Source organism: Odocoileus virginianus, chromosome 17 (genome assembly GCF_023699985.2).
Source record: "Odocoileus virginianus isolate 20LAN1187 ecotype Illinois chromosome 17, Ovbor_1.2, whole genome shotgun sequence".
In the NCBI taxonomy this organism is placed as follows: Eukaryota; Metazoa; Chordata; class Mammalia; order Artiodactyla; family Cervidae; genus Odocoileus; species Odocoileus virginianus.
Genome location: NC_069690.1, coordinates 31,711,127 through 31,732,795, shown reverse-complemented (window position 1 = coordinate 31,732,795; position 21,669 = coordinate 31,711,127). Strand labels below are relative to the sequence as shown.

The 21,669-nt window shown below is 39.2% G+C and overlaps 1 protein-coding gene across 21 annotated transcripts in view; it reads right to left on the bottom strand.

The window, feature by feature from the left end:
• The window catches only part of NCOR1 (nuclear receptor corepressor 1), a 120,644-nt gene that overhangs the window by 92,322 nt on the left and 6,653 nt on the right, over nt 1-21,669 (bottom strand). For all 21 annotated transcript variants that reach the window (XM_070479155.1, XM_070479154.1, XM_070479153.1 and 18 more), the window contains exons 2-4: nt 11,323-11,500; nt 7,403-7,536; nt 334-526 (exon numbers count right to left, since the gene is read on the bottom strand). In XM_070479155.1, coding sequence (XP_070335256.1) covers nt 334-526; nt 7,403-7,536; nt 11,323-11,430 — 435 coding nt within the window. In that variant the 5' untranslated portion in view covers nt 11,431-11,500. The remainder of the gene's footprint in view (nt 1-333; nt 527-7,402; nt 7,537-11,322; nt 11,501-21,669) is intronic.

Below are 21,669 nucleotides of genomic sequence, written 5' to 3'. Positions count from 1 at the left end.
AATTTAACAGAACTGTGGTAATCTTGAGTAGCTCTGACTACATTTTACAGCCCAGCAAGCCAGTACAAAATGCCTGAGAGTCATTCAATAGCAATTTTTCTTTACAGCAGTCCTCAGATTGTTTCTCATTTACCAAAAAGTCAAAAGTACTGACTTTAAAGTCCAGAGTATTAAGTCTGTGGCTTTTTAGTTTTGTTTAAACAAAATTTTTACTTTCCCACAGCACTAACCTTTGGTGAATGGAATAACTGGTCTTTTAGGCACTGTGCCTGAATGTGGCTAAATACACATTTCAGACCGACAACTCCACAGGGTAAGAAAACAAATATTTACCTTCTTAGCATCTGCAGAAGACCTCAACCCTTCTGGCAGCGTGTGCACTAAAGGTAAGACCGCAGCGCTGACCCGCTGGAAATGGGAATCAGAAAGCTGCTCCAGACGTGGTCTCTTGGAATCCAGTGAATCATGATCCCCTGGGGAAGGGCCTGGGTGAAACTGCTCATATCCAGTTCTTCTTTCTTGAGGCCTGACACACACAGAGAAAAGAATCACTTGAAAATGTTTAAGTAATGTACAATATCCTGCTAATATCCCTGGTTGGACTTAGAATGAATGAGCAATTACACTTACTTTCAGAGTGAAACCACCCCAGGAGAACACATACCTCACTATTAAGTCCTATTAAAGTTCTGATTCTAATAGAAAAGTTTCCTCTTTTCTACTAGAAAAGGGGAGGTAGGAGTAGAGGTAGTAAAGTAGCGAAAGATGCAACAGAAGATGCAATTTGCAGAAAATTTAAAAGATGCTAAAGAATATCCATAAAATAAATATTTTTAAACCCATGCCATAACAACTGAATTAATATAATCTAGACGAGAAGAGCCACCCTTTTCAACCAATAGTAAAAGCAAGCAGAAAAAAAAAAAACTTTCAGCAACTGCCACATGGAAAGATAAATGCCTTGAGTTGTGAGGTATTATCAAGACTTAAAAACAAGTCTCTTGAGTGGGAATGCAATATTGCTTTGAACACATAATTCTGACCCCCAAAACATGCATTCTGTCTAATTTCCCCAAGTACCTAAGTATCTTGAAGGTCTGGAATCTGGTTTCAATTTCCTTACATGATATACTGCACAGAGTATTTACAAAGTATTTCCAGACGTGACATTTTACTTGTGGCCAAGGTTTAAATGAACATCTCACAAAACAACCTTTCATTTTGAAGTTAATCATGGGGTTTTGTTTTTAGTATAGGTGATAAAACATACTCTGAGGTTGATAATTTTATAATACTTCAAAAATTTGAAATCTCATTCAAGACATAAGATCCCATTGTCTCCTTAAAATTCACAATGATATTACAAAAAATACTGCATTACAAAGTTTCAGGAATAAGACAAGAATGACAGTTTTAGTCACTTGTATTCAATATCATATTGGGAGTTCTTATCAGAATATTAGGCAAGAAAAAGAAGCATCCAAATTGAAGAGGAAAAAGTAAAGTATTTCTATTCACAAATGACATGATCTCATATGTGGAAAACTCTCAAGAAACCACAAAAAATGTTACAGCTAATAAATGAATAGGGTGAAATTATGAGATAAAAAAAATCGACATGTAAAAATCAGCTGTATTTCTATACATTGACAATGAATAATCTGGAAATGAAATTAAGAAAACAATTCCAAAAAAAAATTTCATTTATAATAGCATCCAAAAGAATAAAGCAGGAATGAATTAGACCATGGAGGCCCAAGACTTACACACTGAAAAATCATAAAACATTGCTGAAAGAAATTAAGGAAAATTTAAATAGTAAGACATCCCATTTTCCTGCACTGAAAGACAATATTGTTAAGATAACAATACTACACAAAGCTAAGTACACATTCAACATAATTTCCAGCAAAATCCTAACAGAGTTTTTTTGAGACATTAAAAAAAAAAACCCATCATAAAATTCATGGAGATGGGAATTCCCTAGTGGTCCAGTCGTTGACTCTGTTTTCACTGTCATGGGCCTGGGCTGCACTCCTGGTCAGGGAACTATGATCCCACAAGACAGGTGGTACAGGAAAAAAAAATTCATGTGGAATCTCAAGGGACTGCAAACAGCCAAAACAATTGTAGAAAAAATATATAAAGTTGGAGAACTCACACTTTGCAATTTCAAAACTCACTACAAATATACAATAATCAAGAGCATGGTTCAGCCAGAAGGGCAGACCTACAGACCAACAGAATACAACTAAGAGCATAGAAATAAACCCTCACATCTCAGTCAGCCTCACTAAGGCTGTCAAGACCCTCCCACAGGGCAAGGACAATCTCTGCAACAAACGGTCCTGAAGAACGGAATTCCCACACATACAACAATGAAGGTGGACACATATGGATTAAAAATCCAGAACTTAAAAACTCTTAGAAACAAAATATAGGGAAAAATCTCCTGACCTTGGACTTGGTAGTGAATTCCTGGATATCACACCAAAGGCAAGGCAACAAAAGAAAAATGTAGATGACTGGACTTCATCAAAATAAAAAATTTTAGTACATCAAAGAACACTACCATGAAAATGAAAAGACAACCCACGGAATGGGAGGAGATATATGAAAATCATGCATTTGATAAGGCTGCAGTATCCTGCCTGATGCCCACATTCTTTCTCCCCAGCTCTCTCTCTGACACATTCTTTCTGCTTCAGTCTACCCACCCCAAATCCACCCTCCACAGAGCAGCCAGGGGCAATCAGATAAAGGCCATGCCCCTGGACGCAGCACTGAGAACCAGGGCTGCTGCTGGCCTGCTTGGAGACTTTGTGTGGAACTTCTATAAGGAAATGCCACCCTCTGGGGCCCCTAGCTATGTCCCCGCAACTGGGCACCCCTGTTAAGGACACAATCCACAAAACCTAACTAACTTCCAAGGATCACATTTTACCTCCAGACACTCTGCCTGAGAGACTGACCAAAGCCAGAGGGTGAGGTGTACCCACAGCTGGAGGAGAACTCCAGGAAGCCAGGGCACAGGACAATTAAGAAAAACAGAGTACTGAAAACTCTCACTCCATCAAGAAATCAAACTATTCCCCATTTCAGCTTGCCAATTCTTTTTACAACAAAACTACTCATGCATAAATAAATACATAATTTACCATTTAAAATTTCAGAAAAAATTTAAATGAACTATGAAAATCTTGGTGAAAACAAATACAATTTTATATTGGGAGTTAAGCATGAAATGTGCATCTTTAACAAAGTATTTCCCTTTCTAATACTGTATGATGGCGTGGCCACTTTGTACACATTCTGGTAGTTTCCCAAATAGCAAACAAAAGGGACCAGCACTTAATCCAGCAGCCCCACTCCCAGTATGTGACCAAGAAAAGGGGCATGTGGGGCTTCCCAGGTGGCGCTGGTGGTAAAGAACCTGCCTGCCACTGCAGGAGATGACGGAGACAGGGGTTTGATCCCTGGATGGGGAAGATCCCCTATCCACCCAGGATTCTTGCCTGGAGAATCCCATGGACAGAGGAGGCTGGCGGGCTACAGTCCATGGGGTCACAAAGCATGCAGGTGGAGTATAAAGGGGTATATACACAGCCACAGAAAAATCTGTGCTTGGATGTTCACAGTAATATTATTCACAAAAGTCACAAAGTGCAAACAACTCTAATAGCTATCAACTGATGAATAGAAAAATAAAATGTAGTACTTCCAAAACAACCAAAAAAATAAAAATCCCACCAGATTTCACACTAAAATACCTGTGCAGACTCTTAAATTTAAAATTTCCTACATTTTACTGACTTTCATCATCTCTTAGTACCATCTTTAAATAGTTTTAAAGCAAATTTATCAAATGGATTTTTTATTGTAATAAACCTTCATTTAGGGGTAATATAAAGTTCATTGTTATTTAAAATACTGGCCCATGAAGATCAATCAGAATTATAATTTATTGTGTTTATTCCCAGCTGAGGGAGACTCTTGTCCAAAACAAAATTAATTTCACTTAAATTTAAAAATGTATAAATATGAGTTGACCTCTTTTGTTGCTCAAGGGAAAACCAATTATCTGAATTTCAGAGAATCTTTTATAGTATCTGAAACTACCTCAGTTGTTCTGTACCACTTAATTAAACATCCAAATACTCTAGATGTTGTGTGTTAGTCGCTCAGTCGTGTCCGACTCTTTGCGACCCCATAGACTGTAGCCCACCAGGCTTCCCTGTCCACGGGATTCTCTAGGTAAGAATACTGGAGTGGATTGCCATTTCCTTCTGGGCTAATTTTTCCAATGACATCTAGAAAACATGATGAATGATATTCACACAGAAATAACTCTTTTTGTGAGTGCTGTGTTTATAAAATAATAAACATTGGCTAACAAAAAAATTCCAGGAATATATTAACAGAACTAAGTAAGCAAATCACCCCAAACCCCACCACATAGTAACAGCTATAATCAGGGGTGAGTTTCATTACCAGACATCATTTATTTCTACATACGGATGTATGGACATACAGGCAAAAATAAAACAGAAGAATCACATAGAGTATTTTTTAAATACAGAATATTAAAAAAAAAGAATATTTGGCTTATTTTTATACAGATACATATATGAGAAAAAAATGAAATAAGGCTTAAAAATGGAAGGAATTACTACATTCCAGTTAAACACTCCTTTACTCCAAGAAATCAGTTCCTTAAAAATTCTTTCAAAAGGGTGAAAGTGAAAAGGGTAAGGAAAATAATTATGAAAAGCACTGAGAAGAAGAATTTTTTTTTTAACCTATATTCCTTTTCAGAAGTCATCAAATCACTCCAAGCACATTTTTCAAATGCATAGCTTTAAACATTCTCCCAATACTTATTGTATCTCTGATTTGGGACACTTACATTATTTTACTTCGTCAAGATTTAGTACTAGCATCCGCTGAGGAACCATGATTCCATGATTCCTTGAGATGTCTCATACCTGCACTTGAATACGTTTATGGCTACTGTAACCCTTTGACCATGGCTTCCATTCCTTATTCAACTGGATTGCATCTCTGAGAAATTCTTCAAGAAGCTTTAAATACTCAGTGTTTGCACATCTAAAAATGTCTGCCTATTGCTTTTAAACATGTCTGATATAATATTTTTGGATCTCAATTTCCTCTCCTCAGAACTTTGTAGCTATTGCTATCAGATTCTTTTCTCTTATTGAGGACTTGTTCTGCATGCTAGATGCCTGATTCTTTTACTTACCCTTAAACTTTAATAATAACTCAACCAGGATCTGTCTCAGTATTGATCATCCTTTGTAAATTTCTCCTGGAGCAAGATATGTCCTATCAACCCACAGATTTCTTCCCTCATGTTAAAGGGGAAAAAAGGTGTTTGTTTGTTTGTTTGTTTTTAAATTATGAGTATCATTTCCTTTCCCTTACTAGGTTCTCCACCTAGGAAACACGCTCTTATGACATGCTGGATGATTTCAATTTGCCCTCTGTATTTATCCACCTCTTTCTAATTGCTTTGATCTCTCTGTCCCTTTCTTCTGCCTTGACTCTGATCATCTCCAGACCTTTCTTCCAGAACAAAGGTCTGACTCTCAGCCACACCTATCTTATCCCTTGTTCCTTCTCACTTTATATACAGAATTTAAAATGTGGCCCTGGGGGCAAAGGAATGTCCAGTCTTTCGCTTTATCTGATACGGCTGTCTTATTTTGTTTTTAAACACTTCATTATAAATTTTAAGTTAAGTGCACAGCATTCATGGGGCATGTTGTTTTTCATCTTCTTTACACACAGGGGTCTTTGTTTTTGGAACAGTGCATTGCTTGAGTCTTCCTTTCCAGGAGTATGCTTTCCTGGTTCATGGCATCCTTTACCCTCCTGCTCAGGCAGACTATGAGCAGCCTTACACAGATTCGCTCTGTGGTGCAGAATGGCGGGGCAGGGGTGGTGGGCGGGTTTCCTTGCCCATCCCCACCTTGCCTAGTATGTGTTTATCTACAGATGGAGGACTGGATATGGCTTTCTATGTAATTCTCTACAGCCTGAGGAAACAAGAGAAATGGGACGAGTCAGGGGAAAACTCAACTGGAGCTGTAGTCCTTAGCCATGGCTCCACCAGTCACCCATGTAAACCAGTTCTGAGGGTTCTGGCTCAGCACTTTGCAAAGTGGCACCTATAACTGTCCTTACTGCGGGACGGCATAATGAGGATTCCTAAGTCAACTGTTCACCACTTCCACTTGCATTTTCCCAAATCAGGGGCAATCATGAGAAATCTTAGGACTGTACTAACCTTTCTTTCTTCAACACTGCTTCTTTGACAGTAGAAGCAGGAATTAGGAGGCCAAGTTGAGAAAGATTCTTCTCATTCCTTCCTTGAATGCCACTCTTCCAAGTTTATGGCAGTGGCTGTATCCTTTCCTTCTTTATGTGCAGGGTGCATTTTTAGCCCTTTCTTAAACTATCTTCATATATTTGCTAGACAGCAGAGGAGAGTGATGCGATTTCTCTCCATAATCTTCACCAAGAAATGTATTTTACAATGATTTGAAACATGGTTGAATAATTTCAAACTTTTTATCATTTTAAAATCTAAACAATAAACATACTTTTTAAAATAGGAAATCAGGTTCTTTATAAAACTGCTAAAACAAGGACTCAAGAAAGGTGATTTACTAAAGGCAGTTATTATATTTCAAAATACTTTAGATTAAGAGTGAGAATGGGAAAAAAAAGACGGGGCAAGGAGGCGCGGAATTGAGTAAAAGACCGCAGAGACAGTAAGGACACTGGAGAGAATGAGTATCTGATATGGACGAGACCAACATTAGCTGACAAAATACCCACTATCCTTTGCAGACAATGCCTTGTTATCCTCATTTTTACAGGTAGAAAACGAAGGTCTGAGGAGTCTAAAGCACTGACTGGCAACCCTGGCTGTAAATAAGAAAGATGTGGGCCTAACCCCAGAGACTAATTTAATTATTCTGAGATGAGATTGGGTATCAAGCTCTTAAATCTCCCCAGGTGCTCCTAATATGTAGGGTGAATTGAGAACACCAGCTTATACAATGTGACCAAGGCCCCAAGAGCTGACCAGGATTCAAATCTAGGTCTATCGGACTGCCCTCTGCACAGCATTGACTCTGAGCTCCAGAAACAAGGTTTTAAGAGTTTATAAACTATTATGGACAACTACTCCAAAAGGTCAACAAATATAAAAGCGCTCAAAATACAACTGTAAATGACTGATCACAGCTTGGTTAGTAAGACTATTAAGACTAAATATAACACTGAATTGAAAGTAATAAGATAAATGACACACGTGTGGTTTCCACATACTCCCCAAGTTCAGTCCTGGGTGGAAACACAAAAGAGAACCTGTTACCTGTCAGAACCCGGGTGAAACTCTGAAAGTAGGGAAGGCCTCCTGCGAAGCTGCTGCTGCTGCTGCTGCTGCAAGAGCTGTGATGCCTGACTGACTTCAAGATGAGAAGAACGGTAATCAGGGACCGCAAATTCCTGGTAGTAAAATAGTCACACATTAATTATTAGTCAACAAGAAAAAGCATCATGCAACCAAACCAAGGGCAAATGTACAAAGGCAGCTATGGTCCAATAAGCATGTGAAGCAGCAGCAATGGTGATTTCAATGCTTCACTGATCTAATTCTCTCCCATAACCTAAAACAACCAACATTAATTGTGTATCATTCAAAAGAATTAAAAATGAAATTTCGTGTTCAACCTGTGTTTGATTTATTATTTGTTATTTATTTAATAACAAATCACAGTAACTCCTAATCTGTACTATTTACTTAATAGGATCTCAAACCCATGTGTGCAATATGAAATCCTAAAAAGCATTCCTATCTTAAATTTATTTATTTATTTTTTTCCATTTATTTTTATTAGTTGGAGGCTAATTACTTTACATCATTACAGTAGTTTTTGTCATACATTGAAATGAATTAGCCATGGATTTACATGTATTCCCCATCCCGGTCCCCCCTCCCACCTCCCTCTCCACCAGATCCCTCTGGGTTTTCCCAGTGCACCAGGCCCGAGCACTTGTCTCATGCACCCAACCTGGGCTGGTGATCTGTTTCACCCTAGATAATATACATGTTTCAATGCTGTTCTCTTGAAACATCCCACCCTCGCCTTCTCCCAGAGTCCACAAGTCTGTTCTATACATCTGAGTCTCTTTTTCTGTTTTGCATATAGGGTTATCGTTACCATCTTTCTAAAGTCCATATATATGTGTTAGTATACTGTAATGGTCTTTATCTTTAAGCTGGAAGGGTCACAGACGCCATCTAGTTAAATCCATGTACAGTCACAAGTGAAGAAACAGAGGTCCAGAGGATCAGCATGTTAGTTAAGAGAAACAGTTTCCATCATTCTAGGTGGGTGTTTTTATATTTATCTTCCTATTTTTTGAACAGACACATGTAAAGGGCAAATACAAGAGAAGACAGCACTAAGGAATTCTCTCAGAACACAGTAGAGTACAAATATATAGGAATTACAGGAGAAAAGTTAGAAATCTCAGCTACAGTAAAGGCTCTAACATTCAATATCCATCCACAGGTGAGAGGCAATATTCTAAGAAATAAAAAAGCAGCATTTCTCAGAAGTTAGAGAGGACTCAGTCTTCTCCTCAGGTTTCAAAGGGCCTAAGAGAAAAGTTGAACATATTTTAAACATTAAACCATACAGGACATATCAGAATTTTAGAAAACCAACGATAGAAAACTATCAGTCATAAGACAGAAAAACTTGGTTTCCTACGAAGTAAAGGATCATAATAAAAAAAAAAAAGACTTCTCATCAGCAACACTGAATAGAACGAAACAGACAAATATATACTCCAAGTTCAGAGGAAAACAAATCTGGAACCAAATCACCAAGGGAGTTAGAGAATGATTTCCTGAAATATGAATTTGGGTTCCCTTAAGTGCTTGGCTGAATTCCAATCTGTAATGCATAAGGAGAGCACAGTCCTATCTTTAAAAGGCTGGACCAAGAACAACTTCCGAAGAAAGAACTATTGGAATGATAAAACAAGCAATTCCCAGAGCTCCCATAGGGCCAGTGAAAGTGAAAGTCACTCAGTCCTGTCCGACTCTTTGCAACCCCACAGACTGTGGCCTGCCAGGCTCCTCTGTCCATGGAATTCTCCAGGCCAGAATACTGGAGTGGGTAGCCGTTTCCTTCTCCAGGAGATCTTCCCAACTCAGGGATCAAACCAAGGTCTCCTACATTGCAGGTAGATTCTTTACCAACAAGCCACCAAGGAAGCCCTACCCAGGGCCAGAGCTCATTTGAATTTCCTCCAGCCAGAGACAAGAAACCTCACTGAATACACAAGACATTTAGTAGATACCCCAGAAGAGAAAAGTTCACAACTGGAGGATAGGGTTTCCCTGGTGGCTCAGTGGCAAGGAAACCATCTGCCAATATGTAGGAGACACAGGTTCGATCCCTGGTCTGGGAAGATCCCACATGCCCCAGAGCAACTGAAGCCCATGTACCACAACTATTGAGCCTGTGCTCTAGAGTCTGGGAACTACAACTACTGAGACCTCGCGCCCTAGAGCCCATGCTTCCACAACCAAAAAACCTACTGCAATGAGAAGCCTGTTCACCACAACTAGAAAATAGCTCCCACTTGCCACAACTAGCAGCATCAAAGGCCCAGCACAGCCAAAAATAAACAGATAAAATTATTTTTAGCTTTTTTAAAAAAAGAAAATACAGGGGGAGGAAACATTTCCCAAGCTAACACTCCTAACAGGCTGAATGCTCTCCTCTTAAGATCAGAAACCAGGCAAGAACATCCACTCTCACCTTCTACTCAACTTGGGACTGGGGCGGGGAGGGGGAGGGGGGTTCAAGCCAGTGCAATAAGTAAGAAGAAGAACAGACAACTAGTGTGGAAACAGAAAAGCAAAGCTGTCTTTATTCTCAGGTTACAGTATCATCTACACAGTTAATCCTGGGGCATTCATAAAAAAGCAGGAAGTAACAAGTAATTTTGCAGGATACAAGATTAATATACATAGCAGCAGTGAACTGAAAACAAATTCAAAAGCAGTACCAGTTACAATCCATCAAAAATACTAAATATTTAGGAATAAATGTGACAAAAAAGGTTCATGACCTGTACACTGAAAACTAAGTGACTGGATACATACACAAATTGTGGTATATCCATATCCAGCAATAAAAAGACATTACCAAGATGTGCCAAAACACAGATATATTTAAAAAATATGAGACAGAAAAGAAACCACTGACAAATGTGTTCACGTGAAATTCAAGACAAAGGGAATCTGTTGTGATGGGAAGCAGATGGGTATCCTGGGAGCTGAAGTCTATAGGAGGTGGGGGAGGGGGCCTGAGTTGGACAGGGAATAAGGGAACTTCCGGGGGTGGCAGAAATGCGCTCTTCATTTTGGTGGTAGTCTTATAAGTGTATGAAGCTGTCAAAATGTACACATACAATGAAATGTTATTATATATAAACTAAACCCAAAGTTGTTTTAAAAACACCAGCAGCAACAATAAGCTAGGAAATCAGTGATCAAATGAACAGCACTGAGACAGAAAAGACACACAACCAAAAGTCAACACCTAATCACGGTTAAGAACCTCAGTGAAAACAAAAAAAAGAACCTTAGTGAAGAGTAGACAGTGACTTCTTCAACCAAAAAGGGCATCTACAAAAAACATGAAACTAATGACCATTTCATCTCTTCCCATCTTTTTTCAAAGCTTACACCCATGGCGCTGGCCTGCTCCAAGCTGGTAATTTCATCTCTTTTTCACAAGGTAAAACAATCACACAAACTCGTCTTCCTACCATCAAATCTCTCAAAAAGGTAGGTTCTTTACTAGGTCACAAATAATACCAGTAGCTACATAAACACACATACAGAAAATCTAAACTCGAGACCTAGCTCTCACTCAAGACACCAAGTCTTCCATCCAGCTTAATGCTCAACCAGAACCTGGCGCATAAACATAGGTCTTAACTTAGAAACTCTAGGTCATTGACACTCTATCAACAACTCCCACCATCAGAAGCAGAGACATGGCCAACTCCTCAATCTGGCATACAGCCACAGTAAGAAGATAAATATAATTAATCCTTAACCTTTGAGAATGGTTCCTGCCACTAAATATATATACACACACACACACATACATATAATTGTGTTTGGTTTCTGATCAACAAATATATTACATAGGAAAAATAGAAACATAGAATACATATGCAATTTGCATAATATCTATTCCTTACCTGCTGGTGACGGGTGCTGGGAAAGGTGTACTGAACAGAGTGGGGAGGATACCGACTTTGTTCTGTGCTGAATGCTCCTTGGTTGGGAGGATAACCTGAACTTGACATTATCAGTAAGGATGTCCTCACCAGGTTGTGAGATCAAGTGCAACAAACAATCATGCTTCTAGGAAATCACCTGTACAGGATGGGAAAAAAACAGAAATGATAAGAACTAACGCACCAAGGGTGATTCTAATAAATTACAACCATAGCTACATAAACAAAACCACTATTATCAGTAAAAGCTTTATCCCATTTATTAATACTTACTCAGCTTAACAGAAGTTACAGGACTTGGGTCTTTTCCTCTTTACTGAAAAGAAGGTTCTTTAACATATCACAAATAAAACCAGTAGCTACATAAAGTGAACACAAAATCTTAGCTCAGGAGCCAGCACACAGCAGCAGCTCAGTAAATACCTTCCTTTCAATAATTATCTGAGATACAAATATTAAACATTACAAAAACAAAATCTATGGCTGTAAAACTGTAAAAAGTCAATTATTAAAAGGATTCAGGAATAGTTATAAGGTTAAGTGTTTGTGCAGAGGAAATATTGTCTTTATTCAATAATTCGGCCCCAAAATGACAGCCTAAGAAGACACTAGGGATAGAAAAGCTTTCAAGGAAGAAAAAAGAGAGCCTACCACTTCAAGAAAACTATTGCCAATTTTTTTAAAATTAGGATTTCCAAAAAACCTGTATCTGCCACCATTAGCCTGACAGCTTCCCCACATTTAAAGACTTTTCCACCAAGATTGGTGGTGATATTAACAAGTGTTGAGGTTTTGATATTACACAATGAAATTCAAAGATCTGCGTAACTCAATGAATCAATATTTTCCAAATGACCAATATAGAATTACAAGATTATGCATAAATAAAACATTTAAAGTCAGAACACTTTACCACAGTAAGCTGCAAGACAAACCAATAAATGTTTAATGTGACATAATATGAAAGGTTTACTGATACGGTTTCAAACTCTACACAGTAACTAACCTTCAAAACCTTACCACTTGTCTGGTTTGGGTATGATATCAAAGAATACCCACAGTTATCTTAAAAGGCTATTAAAATACCCTTCCCTTTTCCAAATACATATCTATATGAGGCTAGCTGTTTTTCATAAGCTTCCGTCAAAACAACGTATCACAGGACTAAAACACAGAAGAAATGAGAATCAAGTGATCTTCTTTTCAGATACTGAAGAAGTCTGCAAAAATGTAAAACAATGTCACTCTTCTCAAACTTTGTTTTATTTTGGAAAATACATTAACATTTGGGCTTATATTATTTTTAAATAAATATCTTTTGAATTTCCCCATTTTAATAGCTAATATGGTAAATGTCAACATATATAATCCACATAAGCAAAAGCTCTTTGGAGTCGCAAGTAATCTTTACAGCTGTAAAAGGAGTCTTGAGACCAACAAGTGTGATGATCACTGGCCTAGTGAATTAGGTCATCTTCAGATTGACTAACAGAGCTACAGAGGTGGGTCATGCCAGGTCCCTGCACTCCTTCCAAAGACCCTGGCCCTGTCAAAGTGTGGCTTCAACCCAATGTTAATGTCAAGTGAACTACTCTATGGGGCCAGGGTTGTACCAGTCAGATTCCCCTCCAGGTATCTGAACTGAGAAGGTCAGTTATTGCAAAGTGGTCAGAGTGGGAGTGAAGATGAGCCAAAGGATGCGTCAGTTAGAGAGGAGCAGCCTAGACACGGGCCAGAACAGGATGCAGAGAGCAGGGGTGCTCCTGAGACACACCAGGAACTGCCTCTGACACTGTGCTCCAGAATCAGCTCCCAGGAGGAGGTACTGTGCTGCTTTCCTTCTCCCCGGATTCCTGTTCAACTGCCTACATAGTCTCACAGTGAGTCCTCTTTGTTTAATACAAGTAGAGTAGGTTTTTACATCTTAGTATCACAAGATCTCAACTTAAGTCCTAAAATAACTACATAAACCTTGGAATACTCTAAATGTCACGTCCATCAACTAATGAGGAACTGATAGATAAAATCGTGTATATTCACAAAAGGGATTATTATTCTGCCACGAAAAAACAAAGCATGATACATGCTATAGCTTGAACAAACTGAAACACAATGCTAAGTATAAGACACCAATCATAAATGACTGTGATTCCTTTCATATGAAAGTCCATAACAGCGAAATCTATAGTGACAGAAAGTAGATTAGTGGCTGCTTAGATACACTGAGATATATATACAGGAAAAAATGATCACAACAGAAATATAAAACATGAAAACATGATAGAATTATGGGATTAACAAAAGAAATAAAATTAATGAAGTCCACATGAATAATGACAAGAAAAGTAAAACAAATTGGCAAAATATTTTAAAAAAATAATGCCTAGTGTTGGTTTGGAGGAAAATGTACTGTTTCACAACATGTGTTGGTAAACTAGGTACAGATTGCTTTCTAAAGAAGAATAGCAATTTGTGCAGTATCAGCCCTGAAAATATGCACATTCTCTACCACAGCAACTCTGCAACTCGGCTTGTAGGAATTCATTTGGTTATTCGATAGACACATCCAAGATGAATGTTTGAGGCAGCTTCTCAAGAAGCCGTCCTAAATATACAAGAGCTTAGAAAACTGTAAGTTTAACTAATGAAGGACTTTCTTGGTGGTCCAGTGGTTAAGAATCCTCCTTGCTAAAAAAAAAAAAAAAGAATCCTCCTTGTAATGCAGGAGAAGCAGGTTTGATCCCTAAACAGGAAACTAAGATCTTACATGCTGCAGGGCAACTAAGACCACATGCCTCAAATAGAGAGCCCACCTGCTGCAACTGCAGAGAGAGCACGCCACAACCGAGACCTGACACAGTCAAAAATGAGTATTTTTTTTAAAGTTTAGCTAATGAAAAATTTTACTTACAACATGACACAAAAAAGTTCTTTTAAATGAGAACATTTTCTTTTATAAAAGTATAATTTGTATACACCACTACCACTTGATTTCTCACGTATGTCTATCATATCTTCACAAGAATGTAAGGCTAAAGGTAGAAACGTCATGTATATACGCAGCAAACATCCACTGAGCTGTACGCTCTATGTCAACACAGCTCTAGACGCGGGCACAGAGTGGGACCAGCATCTTATTTTGAGGAGACACAGACACTAGGTAACCACAAGCACTATGATACAGTGTTATAAATAAGACAGGATTGGAGAAGGGGAAGGGAGACATGTCTGGCCGGTAAAGAGTGAGGACGACCACACGCCCCAATTCTCTGAGACGCCCAACTTACAACCACTGTCCCCGCGCAGTTATTAACCGTGCTCCGTTTCCCCCTCAAGACTGTTCCAGTTTGGGTAACACATTATATTCTAAGATGACTTTTGAGCCCAAGCCTTGAAAAGACAAGAGCATTCAGTGGAGAGAAACTAAAGAGAAACCCTAAGGCAAAGCGAGGAGGCAGAGGAAGAGTGAGGGAGAAGGTGACGGAGGCCATGGGGTTCTGCTGGCCATGTGTGTGACCGTCATGGTACAAACATTTTCTTTTGGCCTTCCCAACTTGTTTCATCTTTCCGAAGACCTTTTCTACCTCAAATTTTAAAAACATTCCCCTCTTACACTTTCTTAATTTTTAAAAATACATTCATGCTCCTTAATCATCAGAATGGGTCAGAAGACAGCAAGAGCCAGCTGACTGCTTCCTACCTGCTTCCGCCAAGGTCCAAGGCACGAAAGTTAGAAAATCTAAGAATCGGGAGGTTTTCAGGTTTACCCAACTAACACTGATTTTTTACAGGTAAGGAATCTGAAAGCACAGAGAAGTTAAAAATTTCTCTATATCACAATCATCAATGGCAAAAAAGGGAGAAGCTAGTGTTTCCTGTGATGCTTTCTCACAGGGAGTGAGCTACTCTGAGGAGCTGAGATGTATGATAAAACCACCCTCAAGACCACCTGGCAGCACTCTCCTATACACCTGCACTTACCAGCAGAAGGGGAAAAGGCAGCCAGGGACAGGGGAGGTTGTTCTGGTTTTGTTTTGGGGAATATATATTATATGCATGATCCCAGAGTTTCTCAAAGTACCATAGAATAAAGCAGGGAAAATCTCCTTCTCACCCCTGTCCCCAGCCTCTACTCAGTTCTCTCCCCAGAAGGCAACCAAAGTTAGTAGTTTCCGGAGTCTGCTTTACGAATGCCTAAGCACACTTTGCCCCCTACATAAATGGAACCATGGTGGATATGTAACTGTCCAATATTTTGCTCTCATTACATAAGATCTTAACACATCTTAACAATCATTTTCATGAGTTCATAAAGACCTTCATTCTTTCTATTGCTGTAATGCATTTCACTGTATGAATGTTCTTTGTTTTACAAGTAATTCTGATCTGCACCCCTGGCTTATGAGATGTCTCTGAGCTCTCCTTCCAACTCAGACATCTGAAGTAAATAAAGCTACAAATGGAATGGACATGCAAAAGGAAAGATCTTAGCTCAAGGTCATCCAAACCTTTTTCCAACAATGGCTTACATAACGAGAAATCTATGCTGTATGGTGTTGTTTTGAAGTTGTTTTGTTTTAATTTCCAGCAATGGTGAGTCCTGAGTACAACAGACACTCAGATGTATGTAAAATAATTGGTCCATGTTTTCCCTTTTATCATAACCAATCCTTTGTGACATCCTAGTTTTCTGATGTGGTTTTAGTGAAGTTTAACTTGTAATACTTTAAAAATAAAGTCAGTTACTATCAACCCAACACAGGTGGGTAATAGAACACCAATAAAGCTAGAGATCAGCCCTTACTGGATACAAATTTACGGGTCAAACGGGCCCCACCTCTGGTCACAAGAACTGCAGCTTGCAGCCTACTATGAGCTGGCCTCCTTCCTCAAAACTGATCCATGAGATATACAGCAATAGTTCAGACCCTTTTGTTTTTTAACCAGCACTGTCTCCTCAAAACCTTACATGGACGCCAAATGTATAGAATACCCAAAGAAGAAATACCTGGGATTCAAGGAGAACTGGGAAACTAGGTCTCTTTTCGGCCTCCTCACAGCCCCGTCCCGCCTGTGACCCTCACTCCAGTCCTGGCTCACCAAGATACCTTCCACAGAACACTTAACAGTGTGAAAACAACTGAAATAAAAGAATCTGGTTGAAAGGGAAGGCTAAAGGGGAAGGGAAAACCTTAAATGGCAGTTTCCAATTTTAAGCTCAGTTCCTAGCTTCAAAACTCTTTAACTAAGCTACACACTTGATTTATGGACTGTAAAAATTCTGTGAAATGTTTAAGAAACCTGGTCAAGGTTTTATGTGCAACTCCCTCATATCAATACACTTAGTTGTATTTTAGGGTGAAAATAAAATAAATAAAATAAAATAAAATAAAACTAGATATCATTGTGTAAGTGACAAGTGATTTTATCTGAATTTTAGAGAGAAACTTAGTACTAGCCTCCAATATTTCGCAAACAGGTAATAAAATACAGTAAAATGAAGTCAGTTTATTTAAATTTCCTTTGAATCTTCCCATACTAATGTAATAACGACACACACTCACAAACACAAAAATTGACTCAACAGGAAACTTATCTTGCAAAACAAGATTTCAAATGCAATCCTAAAAAAAAAAATCCCTTCTCCCCAGGAACTCCTGGCTTTTGGCCTACAATCTTTGCATAACCAAAACGTACTTGGATAGGTTTTCAAGGTGGCCTCGGCTATCTTGGAAAAAGTGCTAAAAATATACCTCGCTGTGGCAGGACTGCAGACGCCTCTTCAGATGAGCAAGAATGACTTCACCAAGGGTCATAACAGAGGTGAAATTCATATTTCACCAAAGCAGATAAAGGGCCCCATAACGTACACAATTCAATTTTTTTTTAAAGGATCAAATAACACTTTCTGATACAAAAGTGTGGCAGAGGAGAATGACCTCTATGACACCATAGATGCCGATACTAAACAGAGGTAAATTAGGTATCACTGATTCTCACAAGGCAGCTCAGCTCAGTCCAACTCCAAATGTGCATTAGGCAAGGAGAAGCTAGGACGGCCCCCTGGGGTACCCAACTACCTCTGAGAAAGCCCATCTGAGCCTATCTCTGGTCCAGCCTCCAGGAGAGAAGACAGCTAGAAACCATCCCAGTGAGCTCTGTCATTGATCTAAGATCAGAGCGGTGCCCAACCGAACAAGATTTCTCCTGTAAAATAATCTAGAACATTCTTCCCTCTAGGGAAAGGGGGAAATGCCATTAACACGGTGTTTTATTTTTGGCCTCTCTGACATAATGACATCTCACCTGGAAGACAGATGAAGGGGAGCTAAAGAAAAAGACCTTTTAGTTTAGACTACCCTATGCCCAATAAAGTAGGGCACTGAGAGGAACACGTTAATATGGGCATAATAATTTCATTAATCTTAGATTCCAGATGTTCAATAAATAATTCTCAAATGAAAACAACACCACTACTCTATCCCTACCAAGGCGAGAAGGGAGAAGGTTCCCCAGACAGTGAGCGGCAGGAGACAGCACAGGGGAGCTGAGAACTCTGCTATGTGGCTGCACTGTACTGACCTAATTCTCTAAACTGACAACGTTCACTCCTGCCATGAAAATGAATATATTTCAAAGTCAAAATGGACAACTATTTGCAACCCTCTCCTCCATTAACACAAAGAACAGAGGTTTGAGATAAGAGGCTTTCACTTTAACTTTAGCTGCTTGACCAGGATTAATCAAGACGACAACTCTGAAGGAGAGTAATAAAGTGGCCACTTATCAAGTCTCTGTTGCATTGCAGGCAGAGCACTAGGAGTGGCGAGCATGCACTCACCTAAATCACAAGCTCCACGATTCTCCTGAGTGAAGCTCTGGCGAGGCTGAGGAGCTTCCCCGAGACAGTTTCCTATCTCAGGGTGATCTTAAAGATCATGTTTTTTGCTGGCTCCCCTTAAGAGAGGCTGTAAAAGTTAGGAAGCAACACAAAACAGGGCTAACGAACAGACAACTTCTAAGGTAGATACTAAAAGAAAGTAGGGTAAATGAGAAACTGACTTAAATGTGCTGCTGCTGCTGCTGCGAAGTTGCTTCTGTTGTGTCCGACTCTGTGTGACCCAGTAGACGGCAGCCCACCAGGCTCCCCCATCCCTGAGATTCTCCAGGCAAGAACACTGGAGTGGATTGTCATTTCTAATGCATGAAAGTGAAAAGTGAAAGTGAAGTCGCTCAGTTGTATCCGACTCTTAGCGACCCCATGGACTGCAGCCTACCAGGCTCCTCGGTCCATAGGATTTTCCAGGCAAGAGTATTGGAGTGGGTTGCCATTGCCTTCTCTGTAAATGTACTTAATTCTATACAAAAAAAAACCCACAAACAAAAAATAAACAAAACCAGAGACCTGTGAAGGTAGCGGCCATCTCGTCTTCTCCCACATGGCTCCCCACCTAACAGTTCTTTCTTAGCTCTCAACACACCCACTCCAACAGCAAGTCCTACCCCCTACTCCAACAGCAAGTCATGCCTCCACCCACAGCCTCCCAAGCTTCTCCAGCCCCACTACCCCCAGTCTCATCTCCTGCTGCAGAAACTCCTAACCGGACTTCCCACTTCAACACTTTCTCCACTCAAAAAGCCAAATGTCAAAAAAAAAAAAAAAACTATATGTCTTTTAAACCATCAATCAGAACATGTCACTCTCCTGCTCAAGACTCCTTGGGGGCTGCCATGCACTACAGACAGAACCGGAACTCCTCACAGTGGCCCAGGAGCCCCCACTGACTGGGCTCTTCCTCCCTGACTGCTCAGGAGGCCGAAACTCGAGCTTCCCTCCAGCCTCTCACTGGGGCCAGGCCCAGTCTTGCCTCAGCCCTTTGTCCTTCTGTACTCTCGGCCTGGAATGCTCTTCCTGGCTCGCCGTGGGGCCTAAGACTCCTCAAACTTAGGTCTCAGTTTCAAATGCCATCTTCTCAGAAAGGCCTATCCCAGCCATCCTCCAGTTACCCTTTTGTTCCTTTATAGGCTAATCATAATCTGAAATGCATTCATTTGTTTTACTTCCCCCACTAGAATATAAACTCTTTGCTTGATTCCTTACTACATTTGTCAGACAAAAGAAATAAGAAATATGCAAACTTATTTGAAGGAAAATTTGAAAATCTACTGAAGAACATAAGTCATCTGAATAACAGGATAGGAGTTATTCCTATAACTCCTATAACAGGAAGTACACAAGGTGTCAACTTTCCTAAAATTAGCCCATGAACTCAATACTGCCAATCACTATTCATAAAAACCTCAGCAAGATTTGTTTTCGAACTTCACAGAACGATTCTAAAGTTCATCCAGGAGAATAAACAGACCAGAACTGTCAAAGTCTGGGGGAAAAAAAAAGAGCAATGAACAGATGACTAACCCTATCAGTATCAAAATTATAAAACAGTAGTTTAAAGAATATTATAACATATAACAAGAGACCAAGAAAAAGTTCTAAGTATATTTAGCAAATGATAAAAGGCACAAATCTAGTAACTGGGGCAAAGGCTGGGTTATTCACCAAATGGTGCCGACACAACTGGTTATTTCAGGGAAAAAATATACACACCTCCTATCCCCCCCAAAATATATGTCTACCTCATTTCCTATACTACAAATAAATTCCAGATGGAGCCCCAAAATTCAAAGTTTAAAAAAAAAAAAAAGGAAAAGAAAAGTGAAGAGAAAAAGAAACCTTAAAAAATTAAAATCAGAGGACTTGTTTTAAAAATGCAAAAAGGTATCCAGTCAAGTCTTCCTCTCACTCACATGCCTCTGTCACTTAGCTCTCCTTCCTACAACAACCAACAATACCAGTGTCCTGGGTTTTCTTTCATAAACATTCTATGATATAAAAGCAAATATGTATCCATTAGTTTTCCTCTTTAAAACAAGCAGTGGCATACTAGACTTAATACTCCTCACTTTGCTTCTTCAGTTTAACAGACCGATGAATATTTTAAATCTTAGAGTGAGGAAGGTCTAAGTAGAGCATGAAACCCAGAAGTTGTATATAGACCAATGATGAAGACACTCGTCTTGTCCCGGTCTCTACGCTAAATGTCATTTACATTACCTCCATTTCATTCTACAAACAAGGAAATTAAGGCATTCAGAGGTTAAGTGATGTGCCCAGGGTCACAGAAACAGCACAATCCCAGCTGGCTATACCTGACTAGAGAAAACTACAGATAATACTACAGATAATACTACTTACTACACAATACTGCAGCGGGCTATACCCTACGACAGAATACTATAGTTAACAATATTACAGAATACTACAGATAATAATACTTACTACATTAATACTGCAGCTGGCTGTAACTGACTACAGAATACTACAGAAGGACGGCTGGGGGGTAGGGCGTATGCACAAATACGAAAAATGTAAACACCCTAATACTTAAAGAACCCTTCAATCTGAAAAACACCAATAGTCCAATCAAAAAATAATCAAGAATAAAGGCAGAGAATTTCTAAAAGAAATACAACTCCCTCCACTTAAAAAGTGTTCAACAACAATAGTGATTGATAAAAGGCCAATCAGAATCACTTTTTTCCCCACTTCTTAAATTGACAAAATGTTTTAGAGTAATTTTCAGTGCTGGTCAGGGTCTAGGGCATGCCATATATTGGAACAACATCCATCCAGAGCTACACTGTTCATCTAACTGCAACTCCACTTTACAAATTTCTGCTACAAAGCTTATTTGCACAAATACACACTCACACAAATAATTCACTACAGCTTTGTTTTTCTGAGAAAACAAAAGTGGCCATAAACTGATTAAACAAAGTGAAAGTGTTAGTCACTCAGTCGTGTCTGACTCCTTGTTACCCCATAGAGTGTAGCCCGCCAGGCTCCTCTGTTAGTGGAATTTCCTAGGCAAGAATACTGGAGTGGATTGCCATTCCCTTCTCCAGGGGATCTTCCCAACCCAGACACTGAACCTGGGTCTCCCACATTGCAGGCAGACTCTGTACCATCTCAACCACAAGGGAAACCCACCTGTCTTCTTTCATAAGTGGAATACTATGTAGCTATTAATGACAAAAGTAGCTCTAAAAACATCAACTAGGAACAGCAGAAAAGCATATTAAGGTCTCATAATATAGAACATTACATACACATGGGGAAAAAACCTGAACGAATACACAACACTTAGCAAATTACATCTAGAAAGTGATGCTTTCATTTTATCTTAAAACTTCCATGTTGAACTTCTGTAAAAATAATGTATTTCTTATAATAAACGGAAAAGACTT